At 45.0% G+C, this 15,325-nt stretch overlaps 1 protein-coding gene across 2 annotated transcripts in view; it reads left to right on the top strand.

The window, feature by feature from the left end:
* Positions 1-15,325, top strand: part of Cdh5 (cadherin 5) — a 39,077-nt gene that overhangs the window by 8,883 nt on the left and 14,869 nt on the right. For both annotated transcript variants that reach the window (XM_087594401.1, NM_001107407.1), the window contains 3 exon segments: positions 2,390-2,588; positions 13,680-13,968; positions 14,776-14,892. In XM_087594401.1, the coding sequence (XP_087450527.1) occupies positions 2,409-2,588; positions 13,680-13,968; positions 14,776-14,892 (586 nt within the window). In that variant the 5' untranslated portion in view covers positions 2,390-2,408.

The following is a 15,325-nucleotide window of genomic DNA, read 5'->3' as shown; positions in this document are numbered from 1 at the left end:
GCCCTTGGTTACACCCCCCAGTGCTACAAAATACAAGAAAACCACCTCAGAAAGGCCACCCGTGGCCTCCCAGTCTCTGCTAACCACTTCCTCCTCACAGGTACTTCTCCCAATGGAATCCCCACTTTCTTATCTTCCTATTGGTCCCAGTGTGGGGCCGGGGGGTAGGGGACAGGAAGGGGAACAGCTCCAGGACAGGTCTTCCTGACTCACAGCTGTGCCTGCCTTACTGCCTAGAAGAATCCTACATCCAGGAGGTACTCACCCCTAGCAGTGCAGTGTTTAGGTTCCTGCCCTCTGCTTACACCCCAGGCCTGAGAACTCTTTCCAATCTTCTGTTTCACTTCCTACTGTATCATGTTTCTATTTCCTAGTCACTTCTTACTTGAGGGGAACAGAAAAACCCAAGCCTGGCAGTTCTTCCCCGAGGAAAGCAGGAAATGACTCACATAGCCTGCAAGGTGAAGTCAAGCGTCACTTCCCTGACTCAGGACCAGATTCCTAACAGGCCTTCAGCTTCCACTACCCTTTTCCACTGTTTGGTCACTGTGTTCTCCTGCCTGGCATCTTACTCCTAGAGCCCCTGGCATTTTCTAGGCAGACCCCTTTTTCAATGATTACCTGAGGATACAGAACCTCCCTTAGGCACATAGCACCTGTATTGGGGTTAGGGGAACATTCTAGAACACTGGGGTCCACTTCCTTCTAGGACAGACTCAGAGGAACTGAAAGACAAGGAACCATGGGTGCTAAGATTAGCGCAGACAGCCCAACCCTTACTGAGGCCAGTGTGGCACCAATGGTCTGGAGACAATGTTACTAGAGTTTAGGAAAGTCCTGTGATATGCAGGGCCCACCCCTTCCCTCAATAGCAGGGCAGGAGGCTATCCCTTCCAGCTCCTTGAAGTCCCTCATCTCTCTCCAGGCACCTGTACCGATTCCCCATACCATCCCAGGAACAGTAGGTCAGTGACAGGGGCCCTGGGTGGGTGGCAGGGGTGGTCAGGGATGAGAAGCTATAGGGATGATGACATCGAGGCCTCTCTCACCATGAGGCACTGGAAATTTTCTGCGCTTAAAACTTAAATAAGAGGCAGAACTTGATCTCTGAGTGATGCCCATTTGAGCCTATAGCTGCCTTCCAGAGTGTAGAGCCTGTGTAGTTCCTGTGTAGTTTAAAATTCTTTCATCTCGGGGTTGGGGATTTAGCTCAGTGGTAGAGCACTTGCCTAGCAAGCACAAGGCCCTGGGTTCGGTCCCCAGCTCTGAAAAAAAGAATAAAAAAAATTCTTTCATCTCTACTTCAAATTTTCTATTAAAAAACAAAAAGGAAACCCACACTCTGCTTTACACTGAACCAACAAATTGTGAAGTCAGCCCTGTGTACCCCAGTCTCCCAAGTCCCTTCCAATAGGCCAGCCATCACCCAAAGGTTTTAGAGTGAGGAGCTAACCTCAAGATTAAGGTATTTGGGATTGGGACTGGAGGAGTGGCTCAAGGGCGGAGAGCACTGGCTGCTCTTGCAGAGGAACTAGGTTCAAGTCCTAGCACCAACATGGTGGCTCACAACCATCTGTAATCCCAGCTTCAGGGGATCCAGGGCCCCCTCCCAGGCTCTGTGGAACACATACAGATAAATAATATATTTTAAAAAAGATATTTGAGATTTCATAGGAGCCTTCCTAAAGCAACAGCAATACCAAAGGAGACTTCAGGCTGGAGATGTTTAGGGGAGCCACTAAATCTACCTCAGAGAAGCTGTGGAAGACGTCAGGAAAGAGCTGGAATTTTGAGGCACACAGACTTAGTCCAAGCCTTGGCCCAGTTCCTTACAGTCTGGTGATTTGGGGGTGTTACTAAGTGTCTCTGTGTCTCAGTTCATTTGTGAAATGAGGGTCACCACTACACCAGCCTTGGAGGCTGGAAGGTAGAGAAAATGAGACCGTGTGTCTAAAGCACTTGGAACAGAGCCAGGCCAATGATGAGCACTCCCTGGAGGTGACTGACTGGCTGTGGTCAGATGCTGGGGCTTCATTCTCAGCTGGAGTTAACCTCTCTGTGCCTTAGTTCCCTCATCTGCAAAATGGTGATATTCTGAGTGCCCCCATGGTGCTTTGGGAGCTTGAACATCAGTATTCTGGGTATCCTTCCCAGGTTCCTTGGGACCTCATACCCCCACATCTGCTTTAATGTCATCCTATGTGGGTATAAGGAGAAATCGTTTCTGGGTTTGCCTTCTCTACTTAGATCAGCATATCACTCTGCTGGTGTCAGCTGATCAACAGATAAAGAAGGAGAGAGACAAAGGAATGTTGGAATGTAGAGTGAGCCACTTGCTCCATAGGACAGTGGCCACTGTGCCCTGATTGTGTCTATCCTCTTTCCCCAGATCAGCTCCTCCAAGAAGGATGCAGAGGCTCACAGAGCTGGCCACTGCTTTGGGCACCTTCTTGGGCCTGCTGGCAGTGGCAGCGATGGCAGGCCCCAACATGCTGCCTGTCCACCAGCGCCAAAAGAGAGACTGGATTTGGAATCAAATGCACATAGATGAAGAGAAAAATGAGTCGCTGCCCCACTATGTGGGAAAGGTAAGTCTTGGGTTCCAGGGTGATGGTCGTTATCAACACTGGACCATAGTCACAACCATGTAGCCAAGATGGTGATGAGTACAGCAGTGGTTGTCACTGAAGAGGAGGAGGTGATGAACAGGGTGGTGAGAATGGTGAAGGCGACATGTATGCTGATAGTTGTGGTAGGAAAGAGAAAGGTGATGATGGTAAGGAGAAGGATGGTAGTGGTAATGTTGATTATGGTGGTGGTAATAATGGTAGTAATGGTGAGGGTGATAGTAGTGATGGTGTTGTTGTTGTTGTTTTTGTTGGAGGTGGTGGTGATGTGGTGGTGGTGGTGAGGGTGGTGGTGGTAGATGTGGAGGTTATTGTAATGAGAGTAAAGAAGGTACGGGAGTTAGTGGTTGGGTTGGTGACAGTGATGGCAGTTGAGATGAGATGATGGTGGGTCTGATAAGAGTGAAGGTGTTTCTATAGGAATAAAAATGATGGTGGTAATGCCAGTGAAAATGAAGGAAAGATAATAAAGACAATGATGGCCAGATAGTAATGGTAAGTATAATTATGATAGTGACAGAGGAATAAGGGAGTTAATAGTACTACTGACTGACAACGACTATGATGTGGTGTGGTAGTAGTGGTGGTGGTGGTGGTGGTAGTGGTGGTAATGGAGGCAGCAATAATAATGATGAATGAAGGTGGTGGAAGTGGTGATAGTGACCATCATATTTATAATAAGTGGGAAGATGAGAGTGGTTATGGTAGGGAGGGTCATTGTAATGGTGACGCTCTTGGCAATGTTGGTCTTGACAAGAGTAGTAATGGTGCCAATAGTTTGGATGGTAAAGGGGAAAGTGAGGCGTTGATGGTGGTGGAGATAGTAGTAATAATGGTGGTGGTGGTAGTGGTAACAATATTTGCGGTGTTGGTAGACAAGAAGAAGGAAATGGGAATAACACTGGTGGTCATGGTGACAGTGCTCTAAATGAGTAAGTGAGAGAGTTTATAATTTGGACCTTAGAATGCCTCCCAAAGGTCATGTGCTAATTTTTTTTATCAACCTGTGGTGTTATAGGGAGTCCGGCATAGTGGGATGTCATTATAAGTGTGCAGTTGAAGGTGATACTGGGACTCCAATCCCCCACCACACACGCTCTACTTCCCACACAGCATGAGCTGAACAAACTAGCTTTGCTGTGGGTTTTCCCTGTTGTTCTTCCTTTACACAGGCTCAAAGACACACAACCTTTTGAGACTCAAGGAAAGGTCTTAGTTGTGAGCCTTTAAATTGGTGCATTAAAAATAAGTCAAATTCTTTACAACAGGACGACAGGAAAGATGCCTTTAGGTCATCTCAGAAATCAGCAAGACACTACCCATCTAAGGTCCACAGACTTGTTTGAGAAGAGAACCCCAGAACACCCTACTCTCACAGGACTGACAATGGAATCATTTCCACAGGATTGGGATCTCCTTCCCTGAGTTTGACTGGTCAGGCACTCAGAGGCCACTGAGTTCACAATCTAAGGTAGTCTGGCTGCTTCTGAAGCCAGCCTTATACCTGGGTATCATTCATATGAGGTTGGTTTTCAGGTATGGAGCTATAACAATTGTGGGGTCACAGGCTTCTACTAAAATGTCAAAGGAAAGTCTGGAAAGTTAGATAGCATGGTAGGTTTGGAGTCCATGAAGGCATCCCCTGAGAGGTAGTCTATGAATCTGGGAGAATGAAGGTGAATCTTTAATGGGGATTCCCAAAAATTAAATATGCCAGAAGTGCAGACATAGAGCCAGATCAAGAGAGATGCCATTGAGACTGCAATCAGACAAGCCATGGGGAACAGGCTCCCTAAACCCATTGGATTTCACATCCTTCTGCCTTGAGCCTGAGATGCTAGACCTGGAACTATGAGATTTAGTGTTTTCCATGCTGGGTTTCTATCGTACATGAGTCCGACTCTTCCTTTCTGTCTTAGTTTCTTTTCCATTTGCTGTGATTTTAGAAAATCTAACAAAAACAACTTCAGGGAGAAAGTGTTTATTTTGGCTCACAGTTCAAGGGTACGCTCTGTCATCAAGAGGAAGCCAGGGCAGCAGGGGGTTAAAGCAGCTGGGTATATTACATCCACGATCAAGAACAAAGCAATGAATGCTTACTCGGCTGGCTTTCTGTCTGCATACAGACCTGGACCTCTGCCCAGGGAATGATCCCTCTCACAATGGGCGGGTAGACCCACTTCAATTAACAGAAGAATTCGAAGGAATCTCCAAAGGTTATACTCACATAGATAATCCCCCACAGGTGGGCCCAGAGGTTTGTCTCATGACTGACTCAAGATCCAGCCAAGCTGGTAATTAACATCAACCATCACAATTATGAAACAAGAATGCCTGACCTGTGACACTATGTCTTCCAGCTCAGCTTTTATTCTTAAAGGCTCAGAAGCTTTCCTTCAGTCTCAGAAGAAACTTCTTTGGAGCAATACAGGAACTGTAGATACTGCATGGACTCTTGCAGATTGGCTACATTCATTTGGTGTTGGGAGATGACCATGAGCTCTTGGTAATCAGAGCCAGGATATTATCACTCAGGGCTGGCGAGATGGTGCAACAGATAATGTACCTGCTACGCAAGCCTAGTGACTTGAGTTCAAATATGGCAAGAGAGAAGAGAATGCTGAGAGTGGTCCTCTGACCTCTGTATGTGTTCTGTGACACACACTTACACCTGCCCTCACGTCCATGCACACAGAATTTGTTTGTTTCATTTGCTTTTTTATGAGCCAGAGAGATGACTCAGTGGGCAGAGGCATTCACATAGAGTCTAATGACTAATTGTCAAGACCCACTTGGCAGAAGGAGAGAAACAAACAACTCCCACAAGTTGTCCTCAGAGGTCAACACACACACACACACACACACACACACACACACACACACACACTAATTATTGATCAAAACAGAATGTTGTGCTCACTTCGGCAGCACATATACTAAAACAGAATGTTATATTTAGGTCTTCAACGTCCCCTAAAGAGCATGTGCTAAAAGTTGTGGCCCCAGTGAGGATGATGGAATCTTGAGGAGCGAAGCCTAGGAGAAGGAAGTTAGGTCATCAGGGATGTTCCCTAGACGAAAATATGGGAACATATCCCATTGGCTTCTTGGATGTCATTAGTGAACCAGTCTCCTCTACCACATACTTCAACCAGGATATACTGCCTTTCTACACGTCAAGGCACTGAGCCTAAGTGATCATGGATGGTGTGGTGGTGACTGTGTCATTGATAATGACACTTGTATTAGTCACTTTCACATTTCTCTCTCTTTAAAAAAAATTCTTCTCTCAGACAATACATCCTAACGGCAGCCTCCCCTCCCTCCTCTTCTCCCACCTGCCCCCACCTCTCCTTTCCCCTCTATCCACTGCTCCTCCATTTCCCTTCAGAAAAGAGAAGGCTTCCCAATGATATCAACTGAATGTGGCATAAGAAAATACAGTAAGACCAGGCACAAACCCTCATATCAAGGCTGGACGAGGCAACCCAGTAGGAGGAAACCGGTCCTGTAAGCAGGCAGAAGAGTCAAAGACAGCCCCACTCCCACTGCTAGGAGTCCCACAAGAATTCCAAACTAAACAACCAAAGCGTGTATGCAGAGGGCCTAGTGCAGACCCATGCAGGCTCCATGGTTGCTAATTCAGTCTTGGTGAACACAGATGAACCCCGTTTAGTTGATTCTATGGCTGTGTTCTAGTGTCCTTGACCCCTATGGCTCCTACAATCCTTCCTTACTTCCTCTTCTGTGTGGTTCCCCAAGTTCCACCTGGTGTTTGGCTGTGGGTCTCTTCACCTGCTCCCATCAACTACTAGAGGAGGCCTCTCTGATGGTGTCTGGGTTCCTCTCAGATCTAGAGTATAGCAAATTACCATTAGGTATCACTTCATTAACTTTTTTCTTTGTTTATTTTTATCGTTGTGTTTGAGTCCTCACTAGGGTCACCCTCCTCATTCCCAAGTTCCCACTGCACTAGGTTTCTATATCACCCCCTAAAGTGCTGCCTATTCCAGTAGTCTCTCCCTGTACTTTCTCCTTCCATCTCTCCCTCCCCGAACTGATCCCTCCTGTTCCCATCCCCACTTGTCCCCAGTCCATCCATAAAATCTATTCTTCCTCCCATTCGCAGGACAATATGTTTTACACACACACACACACACACACACACACACACACACACACACACACGATCTTTCCTCTTTAACTTCTTTCGGTCTTTGGATTTAGTGTGATTATCCTTTATTAAATACACCCCACAAGAAGCAACTTAAAGGAGGAAGGGTTTACTTTGGCTTACAGGACAAAAGGGATGCAGTCTATCACGTCAGGAAAGGCATGATGGGTCAAGTGTGAGGAATAGGGCTACATAGTGTTCTCCAGTCAGGAAGCAGAGACTGGACAGGAAGTAGGTCCATGCTATAAAACCTCAAGTCTCACCCTAATGACCTACTTCCTCCAGCAAGGATCTACTTCCTAGAGGTTTTATAGTCCTCTAAAATGGTGCTATCAGCTGAGAATCAAGTGTTCAAACACATGAGCCTATGGGCGTCACTTCAGTTTTAAGCCACAATATTAGTGAAGTGGATAAAGAGAGATGAGAGTTGTTCTAGTCAGTATTTTATTGCTATGAAGAGACATAGTAACCAAGGTAACTCATAAAGGAAAACATTTAATTGAGGATTGTCTTACAGTTCAGAGGTTTAGTCTATTATTACCATGGAGAGAAGGATAGTGGCATGCAGGCAGACATGGTGCTGGATAGGCAACTGAGAGTTCTATATCTGGATCCACAGGCAACAGGAAGAGAGAGAAAGAGACACTGGGCCTGACTTGAGCATTTGAAACCCAAAAGCCCACCCCCAGTGACACACTTCCTACAACAAGGCCACACCTCCTAATGCTACTCCTTAAGCATCCAAATATATGAGCCTGTGTAGGCCATTCCTATTCAAACCACCCCAAGAATGGAGACCATTACAGAGTTACTGGTGGTAGTATTGATTCAGTGGGCATGGCAGAAAGTAAAGGAGTAGGTGGTGGAAGTGGTGATGGTGCTGACAGAGATGGTGAAGGGAATGGAGAAAGTAGTAATGGTGGTAATTATGGAAATGTGGTACTGATGGTGGTGGAGGGCTCTGGTGATGGACAGTAAAAGAGAATGGTTATGATGAGGTCTGTACCTGTGGCAGAAGCAGCCATGAGCATCGTGGTTCATTTTTCTCCCACATGTCAATCCGCAGAGTAGTAATCATTAACAAGACCACCCTGTGCTAAGGCTGAAGAGATCAGTCTGGCCTGAAGACTCAAAGTTAAGGGAAGGATCAGCTAGGGCCGTATTTGATGTTCCTGCTTTAGAGGTCACAAAAGGTCTTGGCAGCCTTCTACAAAGTCACGTGGGTGACAACACTGATCATGCAGGCCATCGTCTGCCAACCTTGTTCATGGGCACTGAGCCTCCTCAAAAACCTTTTCCATCAAGCATAGTGGTGTAAACCTCAAATCCCAGCCTTCAAGAGACCAAAACAGAAATATCAAGAGTTCAAGGCTAGCCTGAGACATATAGTTAGATACTGACATTAATAAAATAAAATGGGGAGGGGTAGTTCTTGCAGATTATCCTTGCTAGGCTCCCCATGACTCCACACAGCTCCCCAAATGTTAAGACCCCCTACTCATGAGGTGTTTGACCTAGACCTGACCTCTGGAGAAGCAGTGTTAAGGTCTGTGACTTTGTTGTCCAACTCTAAAATATGATCCACAGAAGTCCATCTTCCAAGAACTTAGAGACTATCTAAATGAGGAATGAACCTTCGCACTGTGTCAACGGGTCATGAACATCAAAATCACCCACTCTAATTCAAAGGAATGGGTGCATAGAGTGATTTCACATGCAGTCAGAGGGTGATGGATTAAGCTTGTTAAGCCCTATGAGGAAGAAAGCTGACAGCGTTGAAGTCTCACCATGTCAGCTTCTTTGAATCCATACTCCAGCTATAGGAAGGGCCAGGTCGGTGCACTGGGGGAAGAATGAGCAGTTCCAAGCCTTAGACTGAATGCTAGGAAGACAGCACTGGGCAAAAATGTGCTCACCACTCTCTTGGATAGTAGGAATGTAAAACCTTTTCCCAGAGACCAAATATGGCCCTCTGCCTGATCTTATAAATAAAGTTTTATTGGAATACAGATACATTAATTAGTTTACTGATCGCCCATGGCAGCTTTTATGTTATAACAGCAGCATGAGTGTGCTGTGTGACCAAGACTATATGATCCAAAAAGCCAAAATTGTTTTCTCTCTGACCCATTACAGAAACCACTTACCACCCTCTGCCTGGGCCTGGGGTGGGCCTTCTCAAGCTTCTTCCCTTTACAATCTCTTTGTCCCTGGGGAATTTTTATGTAACAGGTTATATAGACATATAAAATAGGTATACAGGTCAACATAAAGCAGGCTTACTGATAATAAATCATAAAGAAACTCATTGTTAGACAATTCTTTGGTATACATGTAACTATCATTCATTAAAATAAAGCAAATTTGCACCATAAAGAAATTGACACTTATTTTTGTATAAATAACTGTTAAGCCAGGCATGGAGGTGTTTGCTTACAATGCCAGCACTGAGAAGGCAGAGACAGGTAGATCCATGGGGCTTGTGAACCAGCCAGTCTAACCTACTTAGCAGGCTTCAGGCTAGTAAGGGATCATATTGTACCCCCTGAAAGGTGGACTATGCCTCGAAACACACCCAAGACTATCCTCTGGCCACCACATGTATGTATATACACTATGTGTGTACACACACCACCTCCCCCTAACACACACACACACACACACACACACACACACACTAAAATTTCAAAAAACTTTGGCTGAATATTTGTTACTATAGGCATGAAGTGTGTTGGATTCAGTGTTTTTAACAATAGATATGTTTGTCTATTTCCTGTCTATCTGTTTGAACAGGGTCTTGCTTTTAGCCCTGGCTGGCCTGGAACTCACTATGTTGTTCAGGTTGGTCTCAAGCTCACAAAAATCTTCCTGCCTTTGTCTCCTAGGAGCTGGTATTGAAGGTGAGGCACCCCGGCTCAATATTTTGATTCTGTGATACTCGGTGTGAAAACACTGCTTTGCATAAAAACATAGCACACAACAGCAGACGCGTGTTTAGAACTATTTTATGTTATTTTCTTCAAAGACAAAATTCATTTAACTACTTTTTTAATGAAACTCAAGCCAACAACTGAAACAGAAATTTTCAAAATCAACTACTCTGACACAATCCAATTCAAAGACACACTAATGTTGACTCTTTTACACCGAGGAATGGTGGCAAGAAAATGTTAAAAGTCTATTTTACAAAGCATGGTGGCATATATCTTTAATCCAGGTGCTTTGGGGGGAGAGGCAGGTGAATCTCTGTGAGTCTGGGGCCAATCTGACCTACATAGCAAGCTCCAGGACAGCCAAGGCTACATAGTTAGACCATATCTCCAAAAAATAATTAATTAATTTTAAATTAATGATTAAATAATTAATTAATTAATTAATTTTAAATAAATTACCAATTAATATTATATAAATATGTGTGTATATCTTATAAGGATATATAAATATATAAGGATATAAACATATTAAATATAAATATATATTTAAAGGTTATCTCCTATAAGGATATATATAATCATTAAAGGTCTTTTTACCATATCATTATTTCTATAAGAACTGAAACTTTGTATGCCTAGGAAAGTCACTGTAGTCCATATAGTAATGTTAAATCTGAGCCAAGTGTCTCAGGTGTCACTCGTTGGTGTTTTGTGGCACAACAGCACACATAATGCCTAGTGTGCACACAATGCCCAGTGCACACACAATGCCTCCTAGTGCATATGCCATGTGCCATGGGTGGAGAACCAAGGCAGTGGTGAAGTTTTATGATATGGAACAGGCAAACACTGCTACAGATACCATCGCACGTTGGATTATGAATTTTGTCATTATGCATGAAGAAAGTATTCATTGTTGCCAAATTTTTCACAACTCCTACATTTAGGCATGTGACACAACATGAGGTCGATGTCAGGTTTTGAGAGCCTGACATCTAGAGGAACAGCATATATCAATGAACCCCACAAGCTGTGTGGACAGAAGTGTTTTGGAGATACAGAAACAGGCTGAAGAGGACCTTTGATGGGAAGGCACAAGTCTGAACACAACACCAGAATGGCCTCCCCAATTCCTGCTAAAGGAAGCAGGTGGAGTGGTCTGGGAAGTGTCTACTAACAGCCCCACCCACAGCCCGCTGACTGGGCACACAGGCTGCTCTGACTTCCAAGAATGGCTTTTTTGGAAATGGATTTGATGTAAATCCTGCCTTCTGACCAGTCAGAAGGAAAGACACACATCTAGACTTACACAGTGAGCTCTGTGTCATAGAGGGAAATGCCATTAGTCCAACTATTGCTTTCCCAATGGGATAACTGGACATGAGTCATCCTCTGAGGAGAATGGTTAGCCGTGATGGAGATCTGAAAGATGAGTCATGAAGAACTATCAGAAAGTGCAGGCCAGAGCCAAACAGGACAAGCTTTGGAAGGGCGTCAGATGCTCTGTGTCTTGTGATGACAGAATCTATTTGGTACCTAACATGGGGTCAGAGAAGTAGAGGAACCACACGTGAACCCCATCCTGGATAAAAGAAGAGTATGCACAAGACACAAACACAGGACTCCAAGGGTCCCCTCCTGGCTCTGAGGACACAATCTGAAGGAAGTGCGTGTTTATCAGGGTCAAAGTCTGGAGCGTTTGTTTATAAACCTGGATGGACAATGGGAGCCAGCTGGGAGTAGCCTGCCAGGGTAGGGCAGCTGTTGGCATTGAGATATTTCACCCAAACACAATGATATTAGAAAGGGGCGGGGCCAAATCTATACTCCAGTTCATTGGTGAGAAAAACAGAGAAGTTTACATGGAAAGGCATCCAGTGGGAGTCCTGACCACCACTCCTCCAAACCATCAAGTTCATCAAAAATCAACTCTCGGAAACTGTCACCACCAAAGTAAAACCATAACTAAATGGCATGGTTGGATGGTGAGTGGGACATAAATACAAGATTAAAAAACATGAAAATCTGTAGAAGTTACCTGTGTTAAGCAATAATACTTCATCCGTTTGGTCCCTTCGTTGTAACAAGGGACCACACTAGTGTAACGTGTGCTACTGAGGTGAAGGGGAAACAGGCACATGGGAACTAACAACTGTTAAACTCTAGGGACACTTCTGGAACTCCAGGATTGGTCCATACCCTTTTGTTACCTCCTTCTCCTCTGAGGCTTCCGTATTGACCTCCTGACCACCCTCTCTCTTCTCCCACCTTCTTAACTAGTTCTAACTGCACACCTGCACACAAGGGTATTGCCTCATCTGATCCAAAGGGTCAGCCTCAGTTCTGAGAGCCAGAACGGGGCCTTGGATATCTATGGGTTCTATAGCGTGCCTGCTACCTGGTAGGCATCCAATTTCTGTTTTATTCAAGTGGAATTCTGTTTGGGTCATTCTAGCCTTCTAGAAAAAGTACTATTTTGAGCTCATAAAGATTTAGACTAAATATCCTCCAGTTGTAAAATATAGGATATTCAGCTCTCAAACTTCGTATTATTGTTTGACTTGTGGGTCTATTATTAGCATTTACTATCATTTACCTCAATGATGTTCAGTGCAAGGTGCCAGGCACACAGTGCTTTTCCTTAAGCTACTAATAGCATGTATAAAAGAAAGAAAGCTCAGAGGTCTAAGAGGTGCATGACATCCTGAGTTAAACAAAATTCATAGGAGTTCTGCTCTGCAGGTTAGACACTGCAAATCACCAAGAAGAGAGTGTCTTGTGCCTCATTCCAAAAGCAAATTTACTGGGACCAATACTTAACTGTGCTGATAAATGTCTGACATCTGGTTTTGCAGGGAGAGTGCAGATGTGTAGAGCGTGCCAATTCCCACAGTGTAAACACTCAGCCTTTGAACTGCTCTGTGACATCCCTGAAGGCAGAGTTAGTACAAGACGTGCATGGCCCTACCCCATCTGAATTCTGAGCATGTGTAAATCTTTGCTTCTCGAATAGCCATATTAGTCACATTTCTGTTGCTGTGAGAAAATACTTAACAAAAGTTCAGGAAGGAAGAGCTAACTGGGCTCACAGTTTAAAGGTGCAATCCGTCTTGGTGGGGAAGACATTACAGTGCAAGCATCTGTAGTGAGAAATCAGAGAGAGGTGGACGAAGCTGCTTCACTTGCCCAGTACGTAAGGCGACGATGCCCACACTCAGTGTGAACCTTCTCATTCCTGTCAACGCTCTCTAGGAAAATTGCAACAGGCACCATCTCCAGAGGCATGTCTCCTAGACTGGTTCCAAATGCCCAAATCCTGGGTCAACAAACCATCTATGATGATGATTTATTTCATTGTACATTCAGATAATTTAATTTTTAATATGGCCACATTTGACAGCCTGATCACAAATATTCCCCAACTCTAACCAAGTCTTCAAAGCCATATTGATAGAAGCCAGTTCTAGCACATCACCGGCACGTGTCCCATTTTTGCACGGAACAAGAGAAGCCAAGCTTTCCTGGCATTCATTTCCAAGTGGGAAGCTGTATCCATTAGTGCAAATCAACCTTAGGAATCCAATTGGGTCCATTTTAAAGATGAGATAGTAAAAACCCATGTCTTCCAAGGGAGAAAGACACTATTATTCTCTGGTGGCAAATGCGTGACTAGGCTCCATGTGCCATTCTAGGCATTGGACACAGCTAAAAAAGATGCATCACTACCGTGCTTGCAGTGACCTGGTGAAGACAAGCTCACTGGTGACCAGTTGAAAGTTCTTGTTTAAAGCGTCAGTGTCAGGGTGAGCATCCCTACTCAGCACTACACACACATATGGTCAGCATACATGCATGCATCGTCACATGTGTGCACACACACAAGCATGCACACTCATGTATGCACCCACTGCCCATTCCCAGCTCATGTTGCCTGTTCTTCCCCAGATCAAGTCCAATGTGAACCGTCAGAATGCTAAGTATGTGCTCCAAGGAGAACAAGCTGGCAAGATCTTCAGGGTCGATGCTGACACAGGGGATGTGCTTGCCTATGAGAGGTTAGACCGGGAAAAAGTCTCTGAGTACTTCCTTACTGCCCTCATTGTGGACAAGAAGACCAACAAAAACCTGGAACAACCTTCCAGCTTCACTGTCAAGGTGCATGATGTAAATGACAACTGGCCTGTGTTTACGCACCAGGTATTCAACGCATCTGTGCCCGAGATGTCAGCTATAGGTATGTGCCTAGTCTTTCCTCTCTCTCCTCCCCTCCTCAACACCAGCCTGAAGACACCTCTCACATCAACCACCTCAATGCTTAAGGCTGGGCTCCAGTAAGCTCAAGGAAGTAATTGTGATGCTGTCTTGCACCTTTACATGATTTTGAAATGTGTCCTTAAAGGCTAACCTCTGATCTAGTCCCAAACTAAAACCTGACCCTAACCATAGATGGGTTTTAATCCTCATAATGTGCTGAGCACTGACTCTCTTTATAGCCTGGGCCCTGATCCTGACCCCAGAGTGTGTAATCACCCTAGATATGGGCTTGGGAGGTACTAACCTATCCTCAACCTGCTTCCAGAAGGTCCAGACAGAGAGTGTGTTTCTCTAGTCTTCTGTCCAGGATCTGCGCTCAAGACCATGGGACCAGACCTCCTTGAGGAAGTCTAGAACTCCAAAGGATGAGAAATAGGATCTCCATCCCTCTCGGGGCTTTGCAATACCCTTCCCAGTCCCACATTCTCATACTTTCAGAAAAGGAAAATCCACCCAGACATCACCTAAGTTACTCTCTCAAACCCAAACACCTTCATTTCTCCTGCAAACATACAAATCACCTGTTCTCTTTGCCTGTTTTCTGACTGATCTGGCTGGGCTCACCCTTGCTGGCACTTTGTCCTCGTGATGGCCCCTCTGGCACAAAGCAACCCTCATTCCCTCAGCTTGGGCAAGTAGGAACAGCAGAACCCCATTTACTATCACCAGGAAACGGGGTGAGGACCACAGTCATGAGCAGAAACACCAGAACTCTCTCTCTCCACAGGGACCTCTGTCATCCGTGTGACAGCGACGGATGCAGATGACCCTACGGTGGCTGGCCACGCCACTGTCTTGTACCAAATGGTGAAAGGAAATGAGTACTTCGCCATCGACAATTCTGGTCTGTATGACTAAACCTTTTGGGAGGGTGCCTATTTAGAGGGATGGGAGAGGGGCATGAATATTGCAGGGGCCAATGTAGAGAGAACTCTAATCTGATGGGTGTTACCAGTCACTGATCCAGAGAAGGAGTGCATAATAAATATAAAGACATATTGGAGTGGGTTAGGGGAGAAGAAAGCAGACAACTGCCCAAAACATGTACTCAAGTCCAGAAAGAAAATCAGGGCCTTTTCACCCAAGCATAGACCAGGACTCAAAAGAACATAGTGGTTGGAAGGTCTTTGTACATGTTCAGAGACATCTGATTTGAGCCTAGAACTGCTTCTCAGCCCTACAGCCCCTTGGAAAAGTTATCTAACACCTAAGAACCTTGCTTCCTTTGTCCAGAAAACAGGAATGCTCATGGTCCCTTGTGCAGTAGCTGTGAAGTT

Source organism: Rattus norvegicus, chromosome 19 (genome assembly GCF_021556685.1).
Source record: "Rattus norvegicus strain SHRSP/BbbUtx chromosome 19, alternate assembly SHRSP_T2T, whole genome shotgun sequence".
NCBI classification, from domain to species: Eukaryota; Metazoa; Chordata; class Mammalia; order Rodentia; family Muridae; genus Rattus; species Rattus norvegicus.
The sequence above is the reverse complement of the archived record's forward strand: the minus strand, read 5'-3'. Positions and strand labels throughout refer to the sequence as shown.